We start from the raw sequence: 20,288 nt of genomic DNA, 5'->3' as shown, positions 1-20,288 counted from the left end.
CAATTTTCTTATGAGCAAAAGTATTAACATCTGCATAACGCATGTCAATAATGTGACACTTCTTAAACAAACAAACATATTTACTACATGGTTGTTTAACAAATGAGAAGCTACTCCCTACATGAGTTAAATAGAGTTAAATAACCTGTTACCAGCTGAAATATAATCACTCATACAGTAATTATCCAATGGGAGGCTCTTATATTATCTTATCTTATCTACAGCTCTGTAAAAAAATAAGAGACCACTTCAGTTTCTGAATCAGCTTCTCTGATTTTGCTTATTATAGGTATGTGTTTGATGTTTAAAATGAACATAGTTGTTTTATTCTATAAACTACAGACAACATTCCTCCCAAATAAAAATATTGTCATTTAAAGCATTTATTTGCTGAAAATGTAAAACGAGAGCTTTCAGACATTAAATAATGCAAAGAAAACAAGTTCACATTCATAAAGTTTTTTTAATCACAGTTTTCATGCAGCTTGGCATGAAATATGTTCTCCACCAGTCTTACACACTGCTTTTGGATAACTTTATGCTGCTTTACTCCTGGTGCGAAAATTCAAGTTTGGTTTGATGGTTTGTGATCATCCGTCTTCCTTTTCATGAGACAGACCTACCTGCACTTTCACACACTACATGGTGTCCTTATGAGTTTTATCTCTGAGACTCTGAGAAGGTTATTAAGCTACACCAAGCTGTTGGGTGTGCAGTTTATGATTTGCTTTGTGACGGACACCATATGGAACAGCAGGGCCTGTTCACTCAGTAAGTGAACACCCTTCATGTGGGGGGAGGGGGGGGTGCAGGATCTGAGGGGGCAGCAGTTGGCCCAAGGGGTCAAACTCTCAACACTGGCTAATGAATCACAGGGCAAGACTTGCAGTGCCAGACCACAATCAAACCCCCGAAATCCTGTACTAAAGCTGACTGTAATGTCTGGGATCACTGTAATGAACCTGAAATTGCTGGTTTTACTCAAACCCAGTGCATCTGGAGTTTAAACTATTGGCCTCAGTCTGAAGGACGTTTTGATATCCGTCAAATAAAAGCGTCAGTGTGTGCTGCTGTTTTGTTGTTGGCGCGTATGTTAAGCATGTTTTTTATCCAAGTGTCCAGAAATCATGTGAACCAGACGAAAAAAACATTCAATCATGATTGCTTGAATGTGAAAACTGCTGTTTATACCTTACAGTAGAGTTGGAATTTACACTTATAGATAGATATAAGCTATTATGGCTTACAGCCAATGAAAACTCAAAAATCAGTGTCTCCATAAATTAGACAGTATAGGCAGTGTGCCAATACTGCTGGAAAATGAAATCCGCATTTCCATAAAAGCTAGATTTTCCAGAAAAACACTGCACTGACTTTGGACTTGATAATAAAACACAGTGGATCAACACCAGCAGATGACATGTCTCTCCAAACCATCACTGATCATCAGTAAATTTTACATTTCATTTGTAAATCAAGGGAGCAGAGTCTGGAGGAAGAGTGGAGAGACACACAGTCCAAACTGCTCGAGATCTAGTGTGAAGTTTCCACCAATCAGTGATGGTTTGGATAAAGAGACATGTCATCTGCTGGTGTTGATCCACTGTGTTTTATTATCAAGTCCAAAGAAGGTGCAAAAACAAGGCTTTTAGAGCAAGATACAGCGCTTAATTATTAATTTATCACCATCACCATCACTAAAGCTGTGATTGGTTGCTTTGAATGGTAATCTAACAGCATTTACTTGTCAGAGTAGGCAGTTCTTGGTCACTAAAACCAGTAAAAACACCACAATCTGTACCACTATGAGTATACGTATACGCTGCACTGCAAAAAACCCATTGGCAAAAACTAGACAAAATATATGCAAATCAAGACAAATATATGTATATTAAGCAAAAACATCTGTCAATGGGGTGAGCAAAATTTTCTTAGTAAGATTTCTTACAAAAAGCAATGACAAAGTCTCAAAATGAGTGAAGTAACACCTAAATCAAGTTAAAAAGTCACTGTTTTTGGACACAAGAATCCGAATAACTTGATTGCTGCTTGATTGTGCTGATTTTGAGTTCAAATGACTTAAAATAAGGTACGTTTCTAAGTAAGAACGATTAAGATAATTATCCCTAAAATAAGCAAAATAATTTAAAACTTACACAATGCTTAGTAAGACCAAAAAAAGTCATATCAGATAAGAAAATAAGATTTATTGCCTTAAATTTTGAAAATTTCACTTGCTAAGATTTAGTTTTTTTGCTGTGTGGCTGGCTTGCAAGACTTCTTGTCAACCTAAGTTCTCATATAAAATAAAATCAGTGGCATAAGATGTTTTTTTAATGGATTCCGATGGTGGTTCCTCTGCTGGAGGCCCCTCTTTTTTTTTTCTTGGCTTTGACTCTGTACTCTTCCTTTCATAAATCAGAGCAGGAGCTAGCACTAAACCTTCTATAAATCATAGCCAAACTTCACCCAGTTGCCAGATTTACTGTAGCTTCACTGACAATAAGTGCTTTTACTGTGACCACAGGCTCCTCTGTCATCTCTGGAAACACTGGACGTCCGTCAGCCTGGCGCAAGGAGACACCCAGCTGCAGGTGTGACACTGAACGGTAGAAACGGGTAGAAAATCATCTTTTGTGTCTCACCTGCGCACAGATAAACACCTGAACCAGATAGAGCATTACCTCACTCCCACGCTGGGAAACCTGAGAAGAGGTCTGCTAATTGTTGGCCGCTCGTGGGCTTCCATTAAAGAGAGCGAGAGACGGGAAGGGAGGGGATAAATCCTTTTTGGCCGCGCTCAGCGGCTGACCCTAACGAAGCCGCAGCAGCGTTTCTCAGGCCTGTACACACACAGCTCTATTGTGCACACATTTAGGCCACGGCACAAAGCTGCTGCTATCCGGCGTGTGTGTGCAGAGCGCAGCTTTACGACGTCCTCGCAGGAAAGGAGCTGCTGTTTGCCATATCAATACAGCGCCAGACGCAGGTTTGCAGGTCTCCTAGCTACTGCCACCTAAATAACACACACTCGAGAGGTTCCCACTGACATCATCACAGCGCATTAACGCACTATTAGCGCTGGGTTCCATCTCCTGTGAAAGGTTTTACACCTTTTCTGCATTAGTGTCGCTTCTGTACACCACACAGCTCTCGCACACAGAAAGCCTGCTTTACGTGGGATGATTGTGACGTGGCTGAGAGAGAAGTGGAGTGAGAAATGGAGAGACAATTAGCTCTCTTTCAGGGATTGTATCTCTGGTCATGCATGCAGGACAACTCTTGCAAGAACTGGGTGACAAAGCATAAGCCAGTCATATTTGTACATTTTTAGTGTAAAATCCTGTAAATTGACTCTATAGCCTCAGTCCAGATGCTTTTTTCTCTTGCAGTGATAGTTCTATATCTCTCAGCTTGTCCAGAAATGCATGTGTAAAGCGTGTCCTTCATTACTGGCTTCCTAACAGTAAGGGAAGCCAAGGAGCAAAAATAAACTGTCCAGTCAGTCAGTGAACCAACTGTAGCAATCTACTGTAGCATCTGAAAACAACCATCTAGACTCTTCTCAGTTGTGTAGGCTTGCAAATGCCAACTGAAGATCCACTGTGATCATTAATTGGACATACTGACTTGTGATTGCACTTCTATGTCTCATTCCACTGTTTTTTAATTCATTTAAAATGTCTAGTTGTGGTCTCTAGTATGAATGAATGCCATATGAGCCATTTTTTATTTTTTTGTGAAAAAAAAAGTGCTCAGGTGTTTCTATTTAGCCCTGCTTTAGATCACTGAATAAGAGGTCTCTGAACAAAAAGACAGGATCTGAGCTCTTGCTCATGAATATTCATACATGCAAACATATCACCTCTGATTGAGAGAGCGCAAAGACATTTGGGCTGTCTCGGGGCTCTGGCAGCTGATAACAGGCTGGCTAAAAGGGATTCGAACTAGCAATCTCCCGATAACAGTAGCAGCGCCTTAGTCCACTGGACAATATAGATATAGATATAGCCCACAAACAAACTTTTTAATATTTAGCATGTAGCCTACGTCCTGAAACACACAAAAATACAGCAATATGGCTATGCACTGCACAATCATTAACTGAAATAGTCCAAGAAAAATAGCAAAATTTACAATGACTTTTTGATTAAATACTTTCTAAACAAACCATTTTTTTTAACTTTAAGCATCATTTCCTTAAGCTTGACACAAAGTGGGCCCAGGAAAATCTTAGCAGTTATAAATCTTAGCCAAAGTTTGGTTTGGGCGTTCGATTGGGCTCTAAAGAGAATCTAAACCAGGGGTGTCCAAACTTTTTTTGTTGGGGGGGCCATAAGGAGAAATATATTTTAAGTCACAGGCCAAACTCTGTAATAAAACAAATAATGAATTATACCACTTTAAATAATACTTTTTCCTGCTTATTTCATTTACACACCATTTTACTTGACTTACTATCTTTATCTTTGACAGTGTTGTCTAAACTAAGATTTTTCAAATTGATGTTTAATTTCATGATGTCTCTTAATATAAAACATCTTAATTACGGCAACTTTTAGACTCTTTGGCCTGTTTTTCTGCGCTAGAAATGCTCACTCTCTCTGCTTTTAGACTCTTTCGCCCGTTTTTCTGCGCTAGAAATGCGCACTCTCTCCGCTTTTAGACTCTTTGCCCCGTTTTTCTGCGCTAGAAATGCGCACTCTCTCCGCTTTTAGACTCTTTGCCCCGTTTTTCTGCGCTAGAAATGCACACCCTCTCCGCTTTTAGACTCTTTGCCCCGTTTTTCTGCACTAAAAATGCGCACTCTCTCCACTTTTAGACTCTTTGCCCCGTTTTTCTGCACTAAAAATGCGCACTCTCTCCACTTTTAGACTCTTTGCCCCGTTTTTCTGCGCTAGAAATGCGCACCCTCTCTACGACTCCGACTCGTTTCTGACACCTAGCGTTCAAACTTTGAATCTCACATTATAAAAACCTGCTGAACAGCGGGCCAACTTTCATTCTCTTTCTAAAATACCTCGCGGGCCGCTCCAAAAAAGGAAACGGGCCGCAAATGGCCCGCGGGCCGTAGTTTGGACACCCCTGATCTAAACTCTAACGTAGACCAGATCACGGTGAACTTCAACAGGCCAGGTCAGGACAGTCTCCAGGACAGCCCTCTGGAAGTGTACAATTATCTCCAGCTCTACCTAATGTGGTGCAGCTGCTGGCGATGGTGTCGGCGTCTCTGACTCTGACAGACTGAACATACAGCAGTCTGAGACTGTAACCAACCCAGACCACCACACACACAGAACATGCCAGAAGCACAGGAAAAAACAATGGCGAGACAAAGTGCTGGAAGAACGCATGAAAGAGTCTCTTCTTGGAAGGAGAACAGTGTGTGAAGGTTCTGGCCAGCTCTCTCTGTGTGGCCTCTTTTTGAAGAAGTCGGTCGTGGTTATGATGTGAAATGATGCATGCAGCCCGAACAGCAAGCACGGTGAAGCGATGACGGTGGAGACCTGGAGATACTATGAAAAAGGCCATTGTTCAGCTCTCTACAGGTGGCACAGCACCTGCAGACCAGCTCATCTCAGCACACCGCGCCAAAAAAGCTCCACAGAAGCCGAGTATAAAGTGTTGTGCAGGTGGAATGGATGAATGGTGTAATGGCTGGCTGGCTGGAATATACACTGTGCTGACAAAAGCCCTTTCAGCACACTCCATTAGTGCCAAATTGGACCTGCATAGCAACACTTTGAAGGTGTTCAGATTAGCCAAATACAGGATCCGGAGTATAAACTAACTGTACAGTGAAGTCAGATGGAACGCGGGAAGCTAACAGGGTCATTCAGTCAGGGCTGTTTGGCAAAGTGTGTGTGAAACATGCGGCAGAATGAACGCAGGTCAGGATTTCAGAGTTACACTCTAAAAAAATCTCTTTAAAAATTAAAGTACTTTAAATGATTTTTTGAGTTATTAAAAACCAGCAGATGACATCACTGTGGAAACTACACACTAGACCTCAAGCAGCTTGGACTGTGTGTATCTCCATTTTTCCTCCAGATGCTAAATTGCTAAATGCTAACTGATGGTTTGGGTAGAGTCAAGTCATCTGCTGTTGTTGATCCTCTGTGTTTTATTATCAAGTCCGACGTCAGTGCCGTGTTGCTTCCCTGTGCTGACAACTTTTATGGAGATGCAGATTTCATTTTCCAGCAGGACTTCACTGTGAGCACACTGCCCACACTGCCAAAAAGTACCAATTGGTCTTATATAACTTTAATTCTAATTTTCTGAGATTCTGATTTTGAGTTTTCATTGACTATAAGCCATAATCATCTGAAAATCATAAAGTAATTGATACTCATATTTTTTAAGATGCACCTATATACCCCATTATAAAATCATTTACTCAGTGCTAACATTATTCATTATTAAGCCATGCTCTCCGTGTGGGAGTACAGGAACAGTGGAACGGTGCAGTGCAGTATGAAGCTAAGTGGTCGGTGCTGACGGGGGGTCAGTTCCTGATCCTCGGAGGTTAAATAGGAAGAAGGACCTGAGCAGCAAGACTGTTCCGGGCGGCTAGAGCTGAAAACCTCCACTCAGCCGAGTGTTAAACACAAGTGGCATCTGCAGCCTGACTCAAATCACCTTCCATCAAAAAGGCCGCATGACTACCTTTTAACATACCCTCAGAGAGAGAGAGAGAGAGAGAGAGAGAGAGAGAGAAGAAAGAGAAAGAAGAAAAATACCAAAAACTGAAATCAGAAGCATTTCTAAGTGAAGAAGAGATAAAATATTGTGTTTAATGGTAACAGTGTGCTGGAACGACCATCCCCTGCTAAGCCTTATATATTTAGTCTGGCCACATCACGCGTCTTTCCGTACTTACGTCACACGTACAGCCTCTAAAAGAGGATCAGGCTCAGTTTCACTGAATGCGAGCGGCTGGTGGAGCAATGGAGACTTCAGAAGAGGAAACTCAGAGCTCAGTAGCTCATTTACTCATAGTAAAACCGAAGTGTGTAGTTTAAGCTCTCTCTCTCTCGCTCTCTGACTGAACATAACCTGGAATCGAATTCATCCGCTCTGAAAGGAGACTTCATCACACCCTACCAGTTTAAAATGATTCTTCTGCATGCTGGGTGCAATTACCCATTCTCACCAGAAAGGACTCTAAATCACAAAACTTACAGACACACTGTGTTGGAAAGCACAGCATTTTAACGTTCTGTGTTAAAGCAGCTTCACACTGCATATTCACACTGATATACGCGCTGGAACACAGAATCTTCTCACTATATTTCATTTCTTGCTCACGCACCAGACAGCTCTGGCCAATCAGAGGTCTTGCATTGCTTGCATTGTTTATTGGTGCGCATTTTGGTGTGTTTAGGTATGTGCCTGTGTGAAACCAAACCAAACAGAGGGAGAAATGCTCCAAATGAACAAACTCATCAACTGATTTGGACCATAGAAACCAATAACAGGTGTAAAACGGCCAAAAATGTAACGTATACAACGTAAAAAACACATGAATCTTGTTTTTATAAGATGTTTAAGCTGTAAAAATGCCCTCTCACTGCAAATGATCACGCAGTGTTCATGGTGCACACTGATCTCAAGTCTCAAATCATTCTGAGACCACCTTTTTTAATCAGACAAAATGTTGTTTCTTTGGTCTGAAGCACTGTCCTCACCTGTTATTTCGGTTTAGACCCAACTGAAAAGTGTAGACTAAAGGTAAAGACTAAACAAGTCGGGTGTGAAGCATCCAGAGTGTGAAGAAGCAGATCTGCAGTTTCTACACAGCAGAGGAGCAGCTAAAGATGATGTGTGAGTGTGTGTGTGTGTGTGTCTACTGTACCTCCTAGAAATGAGAGAACACTATTACACTACAGCAGTGTGTCCTTAATCCACTCTGCTGACTCTATTAGAGACGGGACACAATCATTTGAAATGGAAACAAAGTGAGACGAACAGCTCCAGCACACGCTGCAGTCAGCAGTCACAAACCGGCTGAGAGCTCTTTCTCTTCAATTCTTCACAAACACAAAAAAAGAGAGAAACGCTTGAATTTGAGGAAGCTTTTTTTTCCATTTCAGATTCAGCTTTGAAAGAAAACTGGGACACCGAAGGCTTTGATGTCTTAATTGTGAGTCTTTTTTTAAATGGCAAAGAAATGTGGAGGCCTATTTACGGAACAAAAGGGTGAAAGTGAGAGAGAGAGAGAGAGAAAGAGAGAGAGAGAAAGAGAGAAAGCGAGAGTAAAGGAGAGAGAATAAGAAAAGAAAGAGAGAGAGAGAATAAGACAGGAAATGAGAACAATTGAGACGAAAGGCAGTGAAGTGGGACGAGAGGAAAGAAAAACACTCAACGAGGGAATGGACGAGAGAGAGCTGAGCGAATCAGAGGAAAGAAATTATACAGCAGCATTAGCATGTTTAAATAAAGCTCCACTGGTGAAGCGCTCAGGGTATATATATATATATATATATATATATATATATATATATATATATACACACCGCATTAAATAACAGACGGGTAAAAATGTGAAAAGAATTGATTATCCTGTATATATATATGTATATATATATATATATATATATATATTTACTAGTGCATCACTGATTGTGTAAACTTCACACTAGACCTCAAGCAGTTTGGACTGTGTGCCTCTCTTGATTTACAAATGAAATGTAAAATTTACTGATCATCAGTGATGGTTTGGAGAGACAAGTCGACAGATTTCATTTTCCAGCAGGACTTGGCGCACTGCCCACACTGCCAAAAGCACCAATGGTTCTTACATAATATTCAACTTCTCTGAGACACTGATTTTTGGGTTTTCATTGACTGTAAGCCATAATCATCACTCACACTGACATTTTGAACTGAATTACTGAAATAAAGTAACTTTTTCAATGATATTCTAATTTTTTTAAGATGCCCTAAAAAAATGCTCTTAGGCGCTACTTTGGGGTAGCGTACCTCCTGGTGAGAGATCGCTATCTGCTAGACATGCCTCTACAACACTATAAAAGACACTGTGCCCAGCTGACAGACTTTGAGATGGGTCAAATCTTTGGACAGAGAGGAGAAGAATGGACTTTTTAACGAATTGCCTGTGATTTAGACTGTCGGGCAACCAACCAAAACAGGACTGCTACATACTGGAACGGCACTGTCTTTTCCAACAAATCCAGCAAACCTGCATTTGCTGTGGAGTAACACACTGCGCCAACTGCTGGTGTGATGATCTGGGGAGCCATTGAGTATCACATTTGGATACTAAAAGCTCAGAGATATGTGCAGGACATCCTGCAGCCAAATAAATGTGTTGGGCTCCATGGCAGGGCTTCCAGCTTCCAACCAGCATTTTGTTCAGCAGGATAATGCTCGCCCACACACAGCAAGTGTTTCCCAGGAATGTCCTCCTTATATGATGGCTAAAATACTGGGACTGGCAGGTTTTTAGTGCTGTTTTCAGTATAAAATGGTCAGAATATTCCCAAAGTGGTACAAGAAAAGACAACTAATATTGGTGCCCCGTGGTTCACTGGTGCAATCGAGGCAGGCCCCACCTCAGGGCCCCACCAAAGTTGATTGAGGTCTTGATACCCGATATTAAAAGACACTTTTACGTTTTAAGTCTTGTAGAGTCCATGTCTCAGTAGGTCTGATCTATTATGGCAACACGAAGGGAACCTACTTAACGTTATGCATAAGATATAATATCTATCTGTATATTAAAACTGTGTTAATACCTCATTTACTAACTAACACTGTAGTCCTACCTGTGGGCTAACGCTGGGGCCGTAGCCCATCCCGGGGGAGGCCATAGAGTGGGGGCCCATGGGAGAGCTGATGACGGAGAAAGGAGAGCCCAGGCCGTTCATGGGTGAGCTGAGGGTGCTGATGGGGGAATGGAGAGACCCAGAGGCCCCGATGGAAGACGGGCTGAGCAATGACGGGTGCATCCCACGGTGAGACGTAGGCGAGCTCAGGGGAGACGAGGTCACCTGACCTGATGAGTCTGTGAGAAAAACGGAAAGAGAGAGAGAGAAGGAGTTAGTGTTGTTACTGTAGAGCATTTATGATAATACATATACTTGTGTAGGACAGAGAATTACACACACACACTCTCCTACTAAATGTTGGAACATTGCTGTGAGGATTTGATTGCATTCTGCGCCATTAAAATAGCATCAGACTTTAGGAATAAATCTGCACTGATGGTCTGGTGTGGTGGTCTGGAAGTGAAGTGTGTTCAGATAAATTTCTGGCATGTTTCTTGTATCTTGGCGGCGGGAAAAGTGACAGGTGCGCCACTTACTGATTAAAACCCCGGCAACATTCAACAGAAAATCCAATGCTTTTACATCAACAATAAACAGAATAAAGAGATGAGGTAAATGGTGTGTTTATGTAACCAAACTAAAACATAGCACATATTGACTTTTGATTAAAATATATTATATGGAATTGTCAAACCCAGCTATTCTGTGACCTCATGTGTAATTTTTTTTTCTTTTCCTTTTGCTGCTTTGTTCTCTCATCCTCCTAATTATGTGTTCCCTTTCTCAAAACTGTGACTTGTTTACCTATTCCAAATGGTTGTTGTGTATTTCAAAATTGTGCATAAATAAAGAGCAAAAAAAAAATATTAACAAAATAAAAAATAAAATAGCATTGCTTTTTTATTAAATTATCTGCTGGCGCACCTTCAGCTCAGTATCCTACGCTGTGACGCACGAAAGTCCGACAATGTTAAGATAAGAACGTGCCAAAGTCAGAGTACCTCTGGCTTTTAAAGGGAATGGCAACTGACACCATATTCGAACCAACACACCCTTAATACAGCTTAATTAATGATGCGTAATTGACCAGTGCACTATAAATTAATAAAATAAGGCCACTGGTATTAGACGTGGTGCAAATACCTAATTAATTAAATACTATATTAAGCCAATCAGAGATCAGATTCAAAATCTGCTTATCTTAATCAAAAATAAACGAAAGATTCACCAACACACATCAATTCTCCTAATCATCCTGCCAAGAGAATTTCAGACACAGAGAGAAAGAGTGAAATCCAGAGTGGAAAAGGTTAAAAGGTGCAAGGTCATTAGCACCAGCGATTACACTGCCAGCCTCTCACTCTCTGACCCACTTCACTCCTCTGTCACGCTCCATCACTTTATCTCTCTTTCTCTCTCCGACCCGGCTCGCCTTGAACCTGTCCGTCACGCTGTCACCATCCATCAGGACAGATCAGAGAGCAGGACCATAAATCCTGTTCATATTACAGAGGGTGGAGTCTCAGTCACGGCCACTCCGGCTCAGAACGACGCTGCTGCACTGTGGAACTTTGGTGGAGCGTGAAATCTCCAGATCTCTCGTGAGAACTGTGTAACTCTGCGTTACTCGAGTCATATTAGTGTAAAATCCTGTAACAGCATCACTCTATTCTACTACTGCTTCTTTCACTTCAGATGCTGCTTATGCATCTCTCAGCTTGTCCAGAAATGCATGATGTATACAGCTGTCTATAGGCTTAGCAAGTGAATTAAACCTCACTCGGAGGAAAGCGCAGCGACTCGGTTCTGATACATCAGCTCACAGACGCAGCCTTGTGCTGATCCACATCACCCTAGGAGTGATGAGGTGAAAGAGAAGAACGCCATCTACTGTACCCACCCAGAGAGAGAGCAAGAACAATTGTGCTCTCTCAGGGCTACGGCAGCTGATGGCAAGCTGCATGACCGGGATTCGAACCAGTAATCTCCCGATCATAGTGGCAGCGCTTTAAAGCTCTGGAAAACTTGGTGCTCTTAATTTTGGAGCATTTCTAATGGTCAATTTATTATCATGAATTTTGGAAAAATATAAAAAATAAGCACTAGATGCTAAAATTTAAATTGAAAAAATGTAAAAAATCTATTTAAATCAATATATATAGATATAAGTCTATTCCTTAATCATCTGTGGCATTAAATGTATTTTATTTGGAGGAAAAAAAGCACACACACATCAGCTTTAAATGCACCCAAGCTGACATTGTCTATAAATTCATTGTCTATAACTACTTTTTTGATAATCACACTGTACCGATTTATTTATATAGTTCAAATATGTATATATATATACAGATAGTTTAAAGCAGGTTTTACCTGATTTGTTGTCGTTTACTTATTCTAAAATAAGGATTTTTAATTTGTTGACTCAAGACAACATGAAGTTTATAGACATTCATGCTGAAATAGTGTTTCTTGAAATCGAAATATATGAAAAATTCATGCTATAAAGGGTTAAAATGGAACAATTTGAGGTTTGTGATCAAATGCTGTTACGCAAGATCATAGGGCAGCTTTTTTTCACAGGCCGATCTCATAAATAACCAAACTATTCTGCTCGTATACAGGAATTAAACCCGTGCAAAACTGAATTAGGTGATAGTTGAGAACAACTGCACGTCCCATCGGTGATGTTTTTTCAGTAGCACTTCTTGTTCCAGAACAACAGACGTCATTGGTCATCGCCTCTGAAGGATTCCAGGCCAAAGGCGCACTTCGGAAGTGGTGGATGAGGTGTGGATGGGGGGGGGGGGGTTATGGTACCCCTTTGCCCCAGTTGTACACGGGCCAAGACCAAACACTTCCTCCACATTCTGCTTTCAGACTTTAGACTTCAGCCAAATACATTTCAGTCCTTCCAGCATCACAGTTATTTTAAAGCTGCTATATTAAAGGAGAAATCTGGTGTAAAATGTGAAAATGACTTTTGTTGTAGTAAAACATGATAAAAAGTTCTTACCTTTGATGAATAGCTCACCTCCGTTCTCCCACAGCGTTCAGAGATCCAGAAATTTTAACAGTTTGTCCAACAAACACCCTTCAGACTGGGTGACACAGGGCATAATTTAACCTGATAATCTGCTTTTTACACCGTTATCCAGCTCAAAGTAGCTCCACACCTCCTTGCTAGAATCCGGAGAGCCCTGACATTTAGAACGAGGCATTAATAACTTAAAAAGTGCACAAGAAGCTTATTAAAAAGCACTGTTTACATCCCATAACGCTAGCTTCAGCTCCGAGCGCCGCCATTACTGTACTGATAATTACATAGACATATATATACAAAGATTTCGCATAGCCTGCCTCCTGGCACCGGTTACACTTCACTATGAGAATTCTCTGTTTATAAATGTCTAAGACATTATCAATACAAACATGGCGGTGCTCGGAGCTGAAGCTAGCATTATGGGATGTAAACAGAGGTTTTTAATAAGCTTCTTGTGCACTTTTTAAGTTATTAATGCTTTGTTTTAAATGTCAGGGCTCTTCGGATTCTACCAAGGAGGTGTGGAGCTACTGTTAAAATTTCTGGATCTCTGAACGCTGTGGGAGAACGGAGGTGAGCTACTCATCAAAGATAAGAACTTTTTATCATGTTTTACTACAACTAAAGTCCACAGTTCACCTTTAAGGTAAAATGCTACATAGTCCTTCTTTAATATCATTATATTTTGAACTATTTAGTGTTACAAACTAAATAAAAGCCTCACAAAGTCATAAATGTAGCTCATCCTCTGCTCTAGCAGACTTAAACCCCCAACCCCTCTGGCCCACAGATGCCAGCCATCAATGCTCTCAGGGCTCCGGCAGCTGATGGCAAGCTGCATGCCTGGGATTCAAACCAGCGATCAACAATCTTCTGATCATAGTGAAAGCGCTTTAGATAACATTTAAATTTTTGAAAAAAGTAAAATAAACATTATATTTTGAACTATATTGTGTCACAAACTAAATAAAAGCCTCACAAAGTCATAAATGTAGCTCATCCTCTGCTCTTGCAAAATAAATCAACCCCTCTGGCCCACAGATGCCATGCTTCATTACGGCGAGCCGTCTGATGCCAATCTGTCAGTGGGCCACAGAAGCAGAGCAAAGGGCTCAGCTTATGAAGAGTCAGTCAGGACTTCTCTCCTTGCCAGTAGGTGACGGAGTGTGTGTGTCTGAGTGTGTGTGTGTGTCTCTGAGTGTGTGTGTGTGTGTGTGTGTGTGTGTGTGTGTAAGTGTGTGTTCAGGGACTTTCCTGGCTTGCGGGACCATCACACTCCAGTCTGCTGTGTCACGTTTGGCAGAAGTGCAGCAGGGGTGCTGGTACAGGCCTGTGTGATGGAGTGTGTGAGTGTGTGTGTGTGTGAGTGTGTGTGTGTGTGTGTGTGTGTGTGTGCAGGGTGTACTTTATGTGTTCTCACAGGGGAGGGTTGTGCTTCTGCTCAAAATGAATAAATGAATGCACTGCTCTTCATGCATAAGTGCCTCTGCCCTTGGATCAAATATAAGCGACTTTGTGTGTGTGTGTGTGTGTGTGTGTGTGTGAGTGTGTGTGTGAAAAAGAGAATATCTACACTCATATTAATACTCAGTTTAGAGTTTATACAGTCTACACACAGTCAATAAGAACAGAGTACTGGATTCAGAAAACAGAACTAATTGATGAATTGTGGACATGAATGGATGCACATGGTCAGCAACAATACATTTTCAAGTGAAGACGTCTGACTGGTATTAATAGGCCCAAAGTGTGCCAAGCAAACATTCCCGACTCCATTACACCACTTTCACCAACTTGCACTTTTAAAACAAGGCAAGTTTGCTTCATGGATTAAAGCAAAATACTGTAGAAATCCAGATTTATCAGAACAAGCTAAGCTTCTCCAGCCTTTTAAGGTCCAGAGTGGTTATTTGCAGTAGTTATTGGACATTTTCTATTGAACTCATTGACCTTTCTCTCATCAGTGTGGGGTTTCTGTCTGCATATCTTCAGATCTATCCATCAACTGACCTTTTAAATCACACATGCATTTCTGGGCAAGCTGAGAGATATTGAGGAAATTGTCATTTAGAGTGAAAGGATCATATGGACTGAAGCAGTAAAGTTATATTACAAGATTTGCACAAAAATGACTTTGTTGTGTATAAGCAATTACACTTATATAGCACATTTTTGCCACTCAAATCAGTCGAGCATGCTTACGATGACCTTCTACGTACACATTGGTAAGAAGTGGCAGCCAATCATGCACAGCGTACTCTCAACCGGAAATGACTGTCCACGTTAGGTTGTACAAATTTAAAAACATCCACTTTACCTGATATCTATGTTTTTGGACTATCTATCCATCCATCCATCCATCCATCCATCCATCCATCCATCCATTAAGATGTGTCCTAACATTTGAATGGTACTGTAGGTATTAAGGTCTAAACACTCAACAAATTAAATTATTAAACACCTTGGTGCTTCCAATCGTATCTAAACTTGTATCTGGCAGTGCACAGAGTGTACTGTGTGAAGCTGTGGTTGAGGTTGATGGTCTGTTCCGTTCTGTCAGGGCCGAATTCACAGATCAGGATTACAGATGGATGAAAGGGGCCCTTCCCTAATCCCCTCCCACAGGGGGCACAGCTGGTGGAAAATAGAACACACCACACAAGAACAGAACAAAGCAGAATAAAGCAGAGGAGAGAAATTCTGGGTCTGTGTATTTTGTGTATTATTCACTATTTTATCTGAGATCAAAGAGGCCCTGCTGACTGATCATCAGACAGTATCTGAAATCATCACACATTCAAATCAAATTGTGTTATTAGTCCAACACAAAATAGAACTCAATAAGAACTTAAACCGAAAGCTGAGAAGTATCATTTGTGCTCTTGTGAGTCACCTCTACAGAACACGCCTTACACATGCTTTTCTGGGCAAGCTGGGAGACACAGTACTGTCACTAGGGCTGAAAAAATCATATAGACTTTGGCAGAAGAGTGAAATGACAGGATTTTCCAAAAATTATTAGGTCTTAGGTTGGTTACCTCACCGAAGTAATATCAATCGGGCTGCAACTGATGATTATTTTGGTAGTTGACTAATCTGATTATTATTTTTTTCGTTAGTCGATAAGTCAATCGGTCAATGATTATTTCTGCCATGTTTTTTAACTCTAAAAACAATAGAAACACAGCAGAGCATGAGATTTAAAAGGCATTTAAATTTCTAGATGTTGTTTAAATAACTATTTAGTGGAAAGTATTAATATGTAGTCAGTAGATATGTAATCTTGGTACCACTTTAAAATAAGACTACCTTCATAAAGGGTTTATGAATGGTTTATTCATTTGTTTATTAATGGTTATTAATCAGGTTGCAAATACTTAAAAAAAACATTAATAAGCAGTTAATAAATATATATATTATAACACATAAATAGAAATGTCGACAGTGAGCTATACATTTGTACATTTGATTCCACACTCATTTATCTTTATGACCTTTCTTTGTGTTTTCGGTAAACTTGTCATATTAATTTATTTGTAAGTATGTTTAACTATTTACTATACATTAAATGACTAAGTTGAATTAAATGACTAATCAAACAACGGATCACTGTTGACTTTTCAACTGATGTGTTGTAACTGTGTAACAATGGTTTTTAAAGCATTTACAACCTAATTAATAATAATTAATACACTAATTCATAAATCATTTATAAACCCTTTATAAGGGTAATCACCTCTCGAATTGCGTTTCTGTCACCAGCACTTTGTGTAATGTGGAACTGTTACTGATGAACGATTAGTCGATAATGAAATTCGTAGTCAACAAATTGAATTGATTGACACTGTCAATTATATCGACTAATCGTTGCAGCCCTACACATCTTACTTTAAGGAGAAAATAAATGGTGCACATTATATTTCAGTTTATTAATACTGTACTTAAACAGCATGCTCAAAACAATAGTGTCACACTGTCTTCTGCTGCTGCTGCTGTGATTCATTCCCTGCTATCCGTTCTGCAGCTGGAAGCAGCAGCACAGTTCATTCCCTCCGTATCCCTCTTCCCTTCCCTCTTTTTCCCACGCCCTCCACATCCCCCCCGCTGCCGTCTTCCTCCTGACCTGTTTGGCTGGAAAGAGAAACATGTTTTACAAGCCTGTCTGAGAAGAAGCACTGGAAGTCTCATCAGGGGCTTGTTTTACCTGCAGCACACCCAGGATAAACAGGCTCCCTAGATGAGATAAGAGAAGACAAAAAAACGAGAGGGGAAGAAAACACATCGCTGGCAGCGTCGGGAGAGCAGTGGCAGTCCTCCAGCTCTTCTCATCTTGCCAGCGTGAGCGTGAACGGACTGAGAAAGGGAAGAGAGGAAAAGAGGAAGAGAGGAAGAGAGGAGCACTGCTGCTGAGCCTGACGCCGGCCTCCGATCGGCTCCGGCACACAGGTACACACTCGACAGAAACAACGCGGCAAATTAAACCAGATTACTGTCACTGCCCAGAGCCGTACTGTAAATACCACACCCACGGCCCACCCAAAAACACTGCAAACTCTCACACTACACACTCTCACTACACACTCACACACTACACACTCTCTCTCCCACTTCCGTCTGTCTGCACTGAGGTAATGAGATCAAGGCAGTGTATAAATCTCGCGCCGGATCAGACAGACTCACTACACTACAGTGTGTGGGAGCAGCGTATGTGAGTTCCGGTGGGAACGGATCCACAACTGCTTCCAAATTGAATCTAAAATCCAGCTCTACTGTATATACAACACTCCTCTCATCAGCGCTGGAAAGAGCACCTCCAAAAAATAAAAAAAAATCCTCCATCATCTTGGCCACAAGGGGTGGGCGATATGGCCCTAAAACAATATCACAAAATTGAAAGGATATTTTCGCGATAACGATACTCTTGGTGATATAACTGATATGAACACTGAATCAAAAGGAAAAAAAAAAAAAAAAACAATATTTCAAGCATACACTACTGCAACAAAACGAAAATTTTATTTTATTATTACACACGATATGATGATATGATATGGCACACCCCTGAGATATTACTGAGATGTAAAAAAAACTAATACTAGAATTGTATCAGATTTGTAAGAGAATCAGTCAATGATCCAGAATGTCGTGATACTAATAATAATAATGCACTTCAAATATCTCCATATATCCAGGATTAAAGTAAAATAAATGATACTGGACATACATAATCTGTCTCTAGTAGATATACACTATAATGGGAAATGAGAACAGTGTGAATTTTTTTCTTTGGCTAAAAACAGTAAAAAAGTAGCATTTATCTGACACTCTTATCTAAAGTGACTTACGAGGTTATTTCTATTACAGAGTTTTGGGTCAATCTCGTGTTGGGAGTCTTGCCCAAGGACTCTTATTGGTGTAGCGCAGCATTCATTTACCCAGATTGGGAATTGAACCCTAGTCTCCCACCTGATGTGGTAGCTCACTGACAGGGGTGGTGTTATCCACTGGTGTTACCAACAGCACCACACCAACCATCAACATCTTCTCCATAGAGTCCTATTCTATTGGCAATACTTCTCCACAGAGAGTTAGGGCTGCAACGATTAGTCGCTATAATCGGCAATGACGATTATTTAAATTTGACGACTACTTTCTAAATATCAGTAATGTTCATGTTTAAACCAAATTCAGATATTTAAATGACATTTAAACCTCATGTTCTGCTGTTTCTATCGTTTTTAGAGATGGCAGAAATAATCTTTGATTAATCGACTAATCGAAAAATAATCGGCAGATTAATCGACTACCAAAATAATCATTAGTTGCAGCCCTACAGAGAGTAGACAAGCAGTCTGTGTGCATTAGATTAGGAGGCAATAAACATTTGGACGTATAATGTATGTTATTTCACACACAGATCCAGACTGTGGCCAAAAGCACACACACACACACACACACATGGCCTCTCAGTAGATACATCACAATCATGGAAACAAAAAAAACTTGATTATGTGAAGGGGGGGGGGGGGGGGGGGGGAGGGCGGCTGGAGTTATGGAGTTACTCCCTCTTTCCCCATGTCTTTTTGTCATTCAGAGACCACACACATGGACGCCAACACACACACTCACACACACGCACACACACACACACATTACACACACACACACACACACCGACCAGGCCTGCCAGCGAGCTGCCTGCATGACTAATGTGTGCACTTGAAAAGGAACAGTGTAGCTTCATTAACAGAATCCTCATGCTCGTTCCCAGACCTCAGGTTGATAAGATGAGCTTTCAGAACCAACAAGTTCAACAACAACACGTTCCCTCCTTCTCTCTCGCTCTCTCTTTCTCTCTCGCGCTTTATCTCTCCTTCCTTTCTCTCTCTCTCTCTCTCTCTTCTCTCTCCGAGAACAAAGCGGCCTCTCTCTCGCATTCCTTCAAGCCACACACATCACGATAAGTAAAATAAGTCCAGAAATGATTTTAATAGCTTTCTGCATGCTGGAGCGCGCCGCTCCGACACGGGAGACTTAAAAACTCTTTAAAAACACACTCAAACTAAAGCATTCTTCATTTCTTCGGTCTTTTAGCAGGAGATTTTTGGTTAAAAAGCAAAAAGAAGAAGAGATAGGAAGCACTACATCCCGACTACTGAATAAACAAAGAGCTCATCAGTGTGTCTTTATCAGTGTGTTTAGCTCAGCTACAGGATTTGCTTATCTAGAATCTGAGAAGATGTTCAACTATGAAAGACATTCAAATAAGGACTAAATGTAATCTGCAGAACGGCTGCTAACACTGATTTAGATATATATAAGATGAGATGTACTCCTGTCCGAAGTACTTTACTACAAGCTTTCAGTTAGTTATGTCAGACTTTAGTTTAGTGACTTTTATTCTGACATGGTTTCATTAGTGAATTTTATTTAGACACAGTTTGTTCGCATTAATGATTTTTATTTTTGACCCAGTGCGTTTGCTCATTTATTTTAGTGACTTTTATTTTGACACGGTCTGTTAATTTGGACCAGTCACAGTAATTCTGAAACTAGGCTTGTTCACAGACCACTTGACGCTGCAGTTGCTCTCCCCCAACTGCGTGAGCCGATTAGGCAGGCCAGGTATGTTTGAAAAATTTATATTGAATGGTTTTGATATAATAGAATTTTCTCTCATATAAATAATACACAGTACTCAGTGCTAATAATTTAGAATTTCTCCTTATAATATCTTTTTATAAAAGCCACACAGCGAGATCTGCTGCATTTGAGCTGCAGGTGAAGACTGCCTGACTTTTATTTTAAAAAGTCAAGAACACACTATTGCAACAAAATGAATATGACATTTTATTTGGCGATATTATTGCATCAATATGCTGCGGCACACCCCTAACAGAAACAGAAAGCAACAGAAAGTCAAAGATCCAACATGTCATGATACTAATAAT

The 20,288-nt window shown here is 40.6% G+C and overlaps 1 protein-coding gene across 3 annotated transcripts in view; it reads right to left on the bottom strand.

Annotated features, from left to right (window-relative positions):
* The window catches only part of rxraa (retinoid X receptor, alpha a), a 270,194-nt gene that overhangs the window by 59,897 nt on the left and 190,009 nt on the right, over positions 1-20,288 (bottom strand). For all 3 annotated transcript variants that reach the window (XM_049466149.1, XM_022676562.2, XM_049466148.1), the window contains exon 3: positions 9,792-10,030. In XM_049466149.1, the coding sequence (XP_049322106.1) occupies positions 9,792-10,030 (239 nt within the window). The remainder of the gene's footprint in view (positions 1-9,791; positions 10,031-20,288) is intronic.

Source organism: Astyanax mexicanus, chromosome 17, assembly GCF_023375975.1.
Source record: "Astyanax mexicanus isolate ESR-SI-001 chromosome 17, AstMex3_surface, whole genome shotgun sequence".
NCBI lineage: Eukaryota > Metazoa > Chordata > Actinopteri > Characiformes > Acestrorhamphidae > Astyanax > Astyanax mexicanus.
This window is presented reverse-complemented; position numbering and strand designations above follow the sequence as displayed.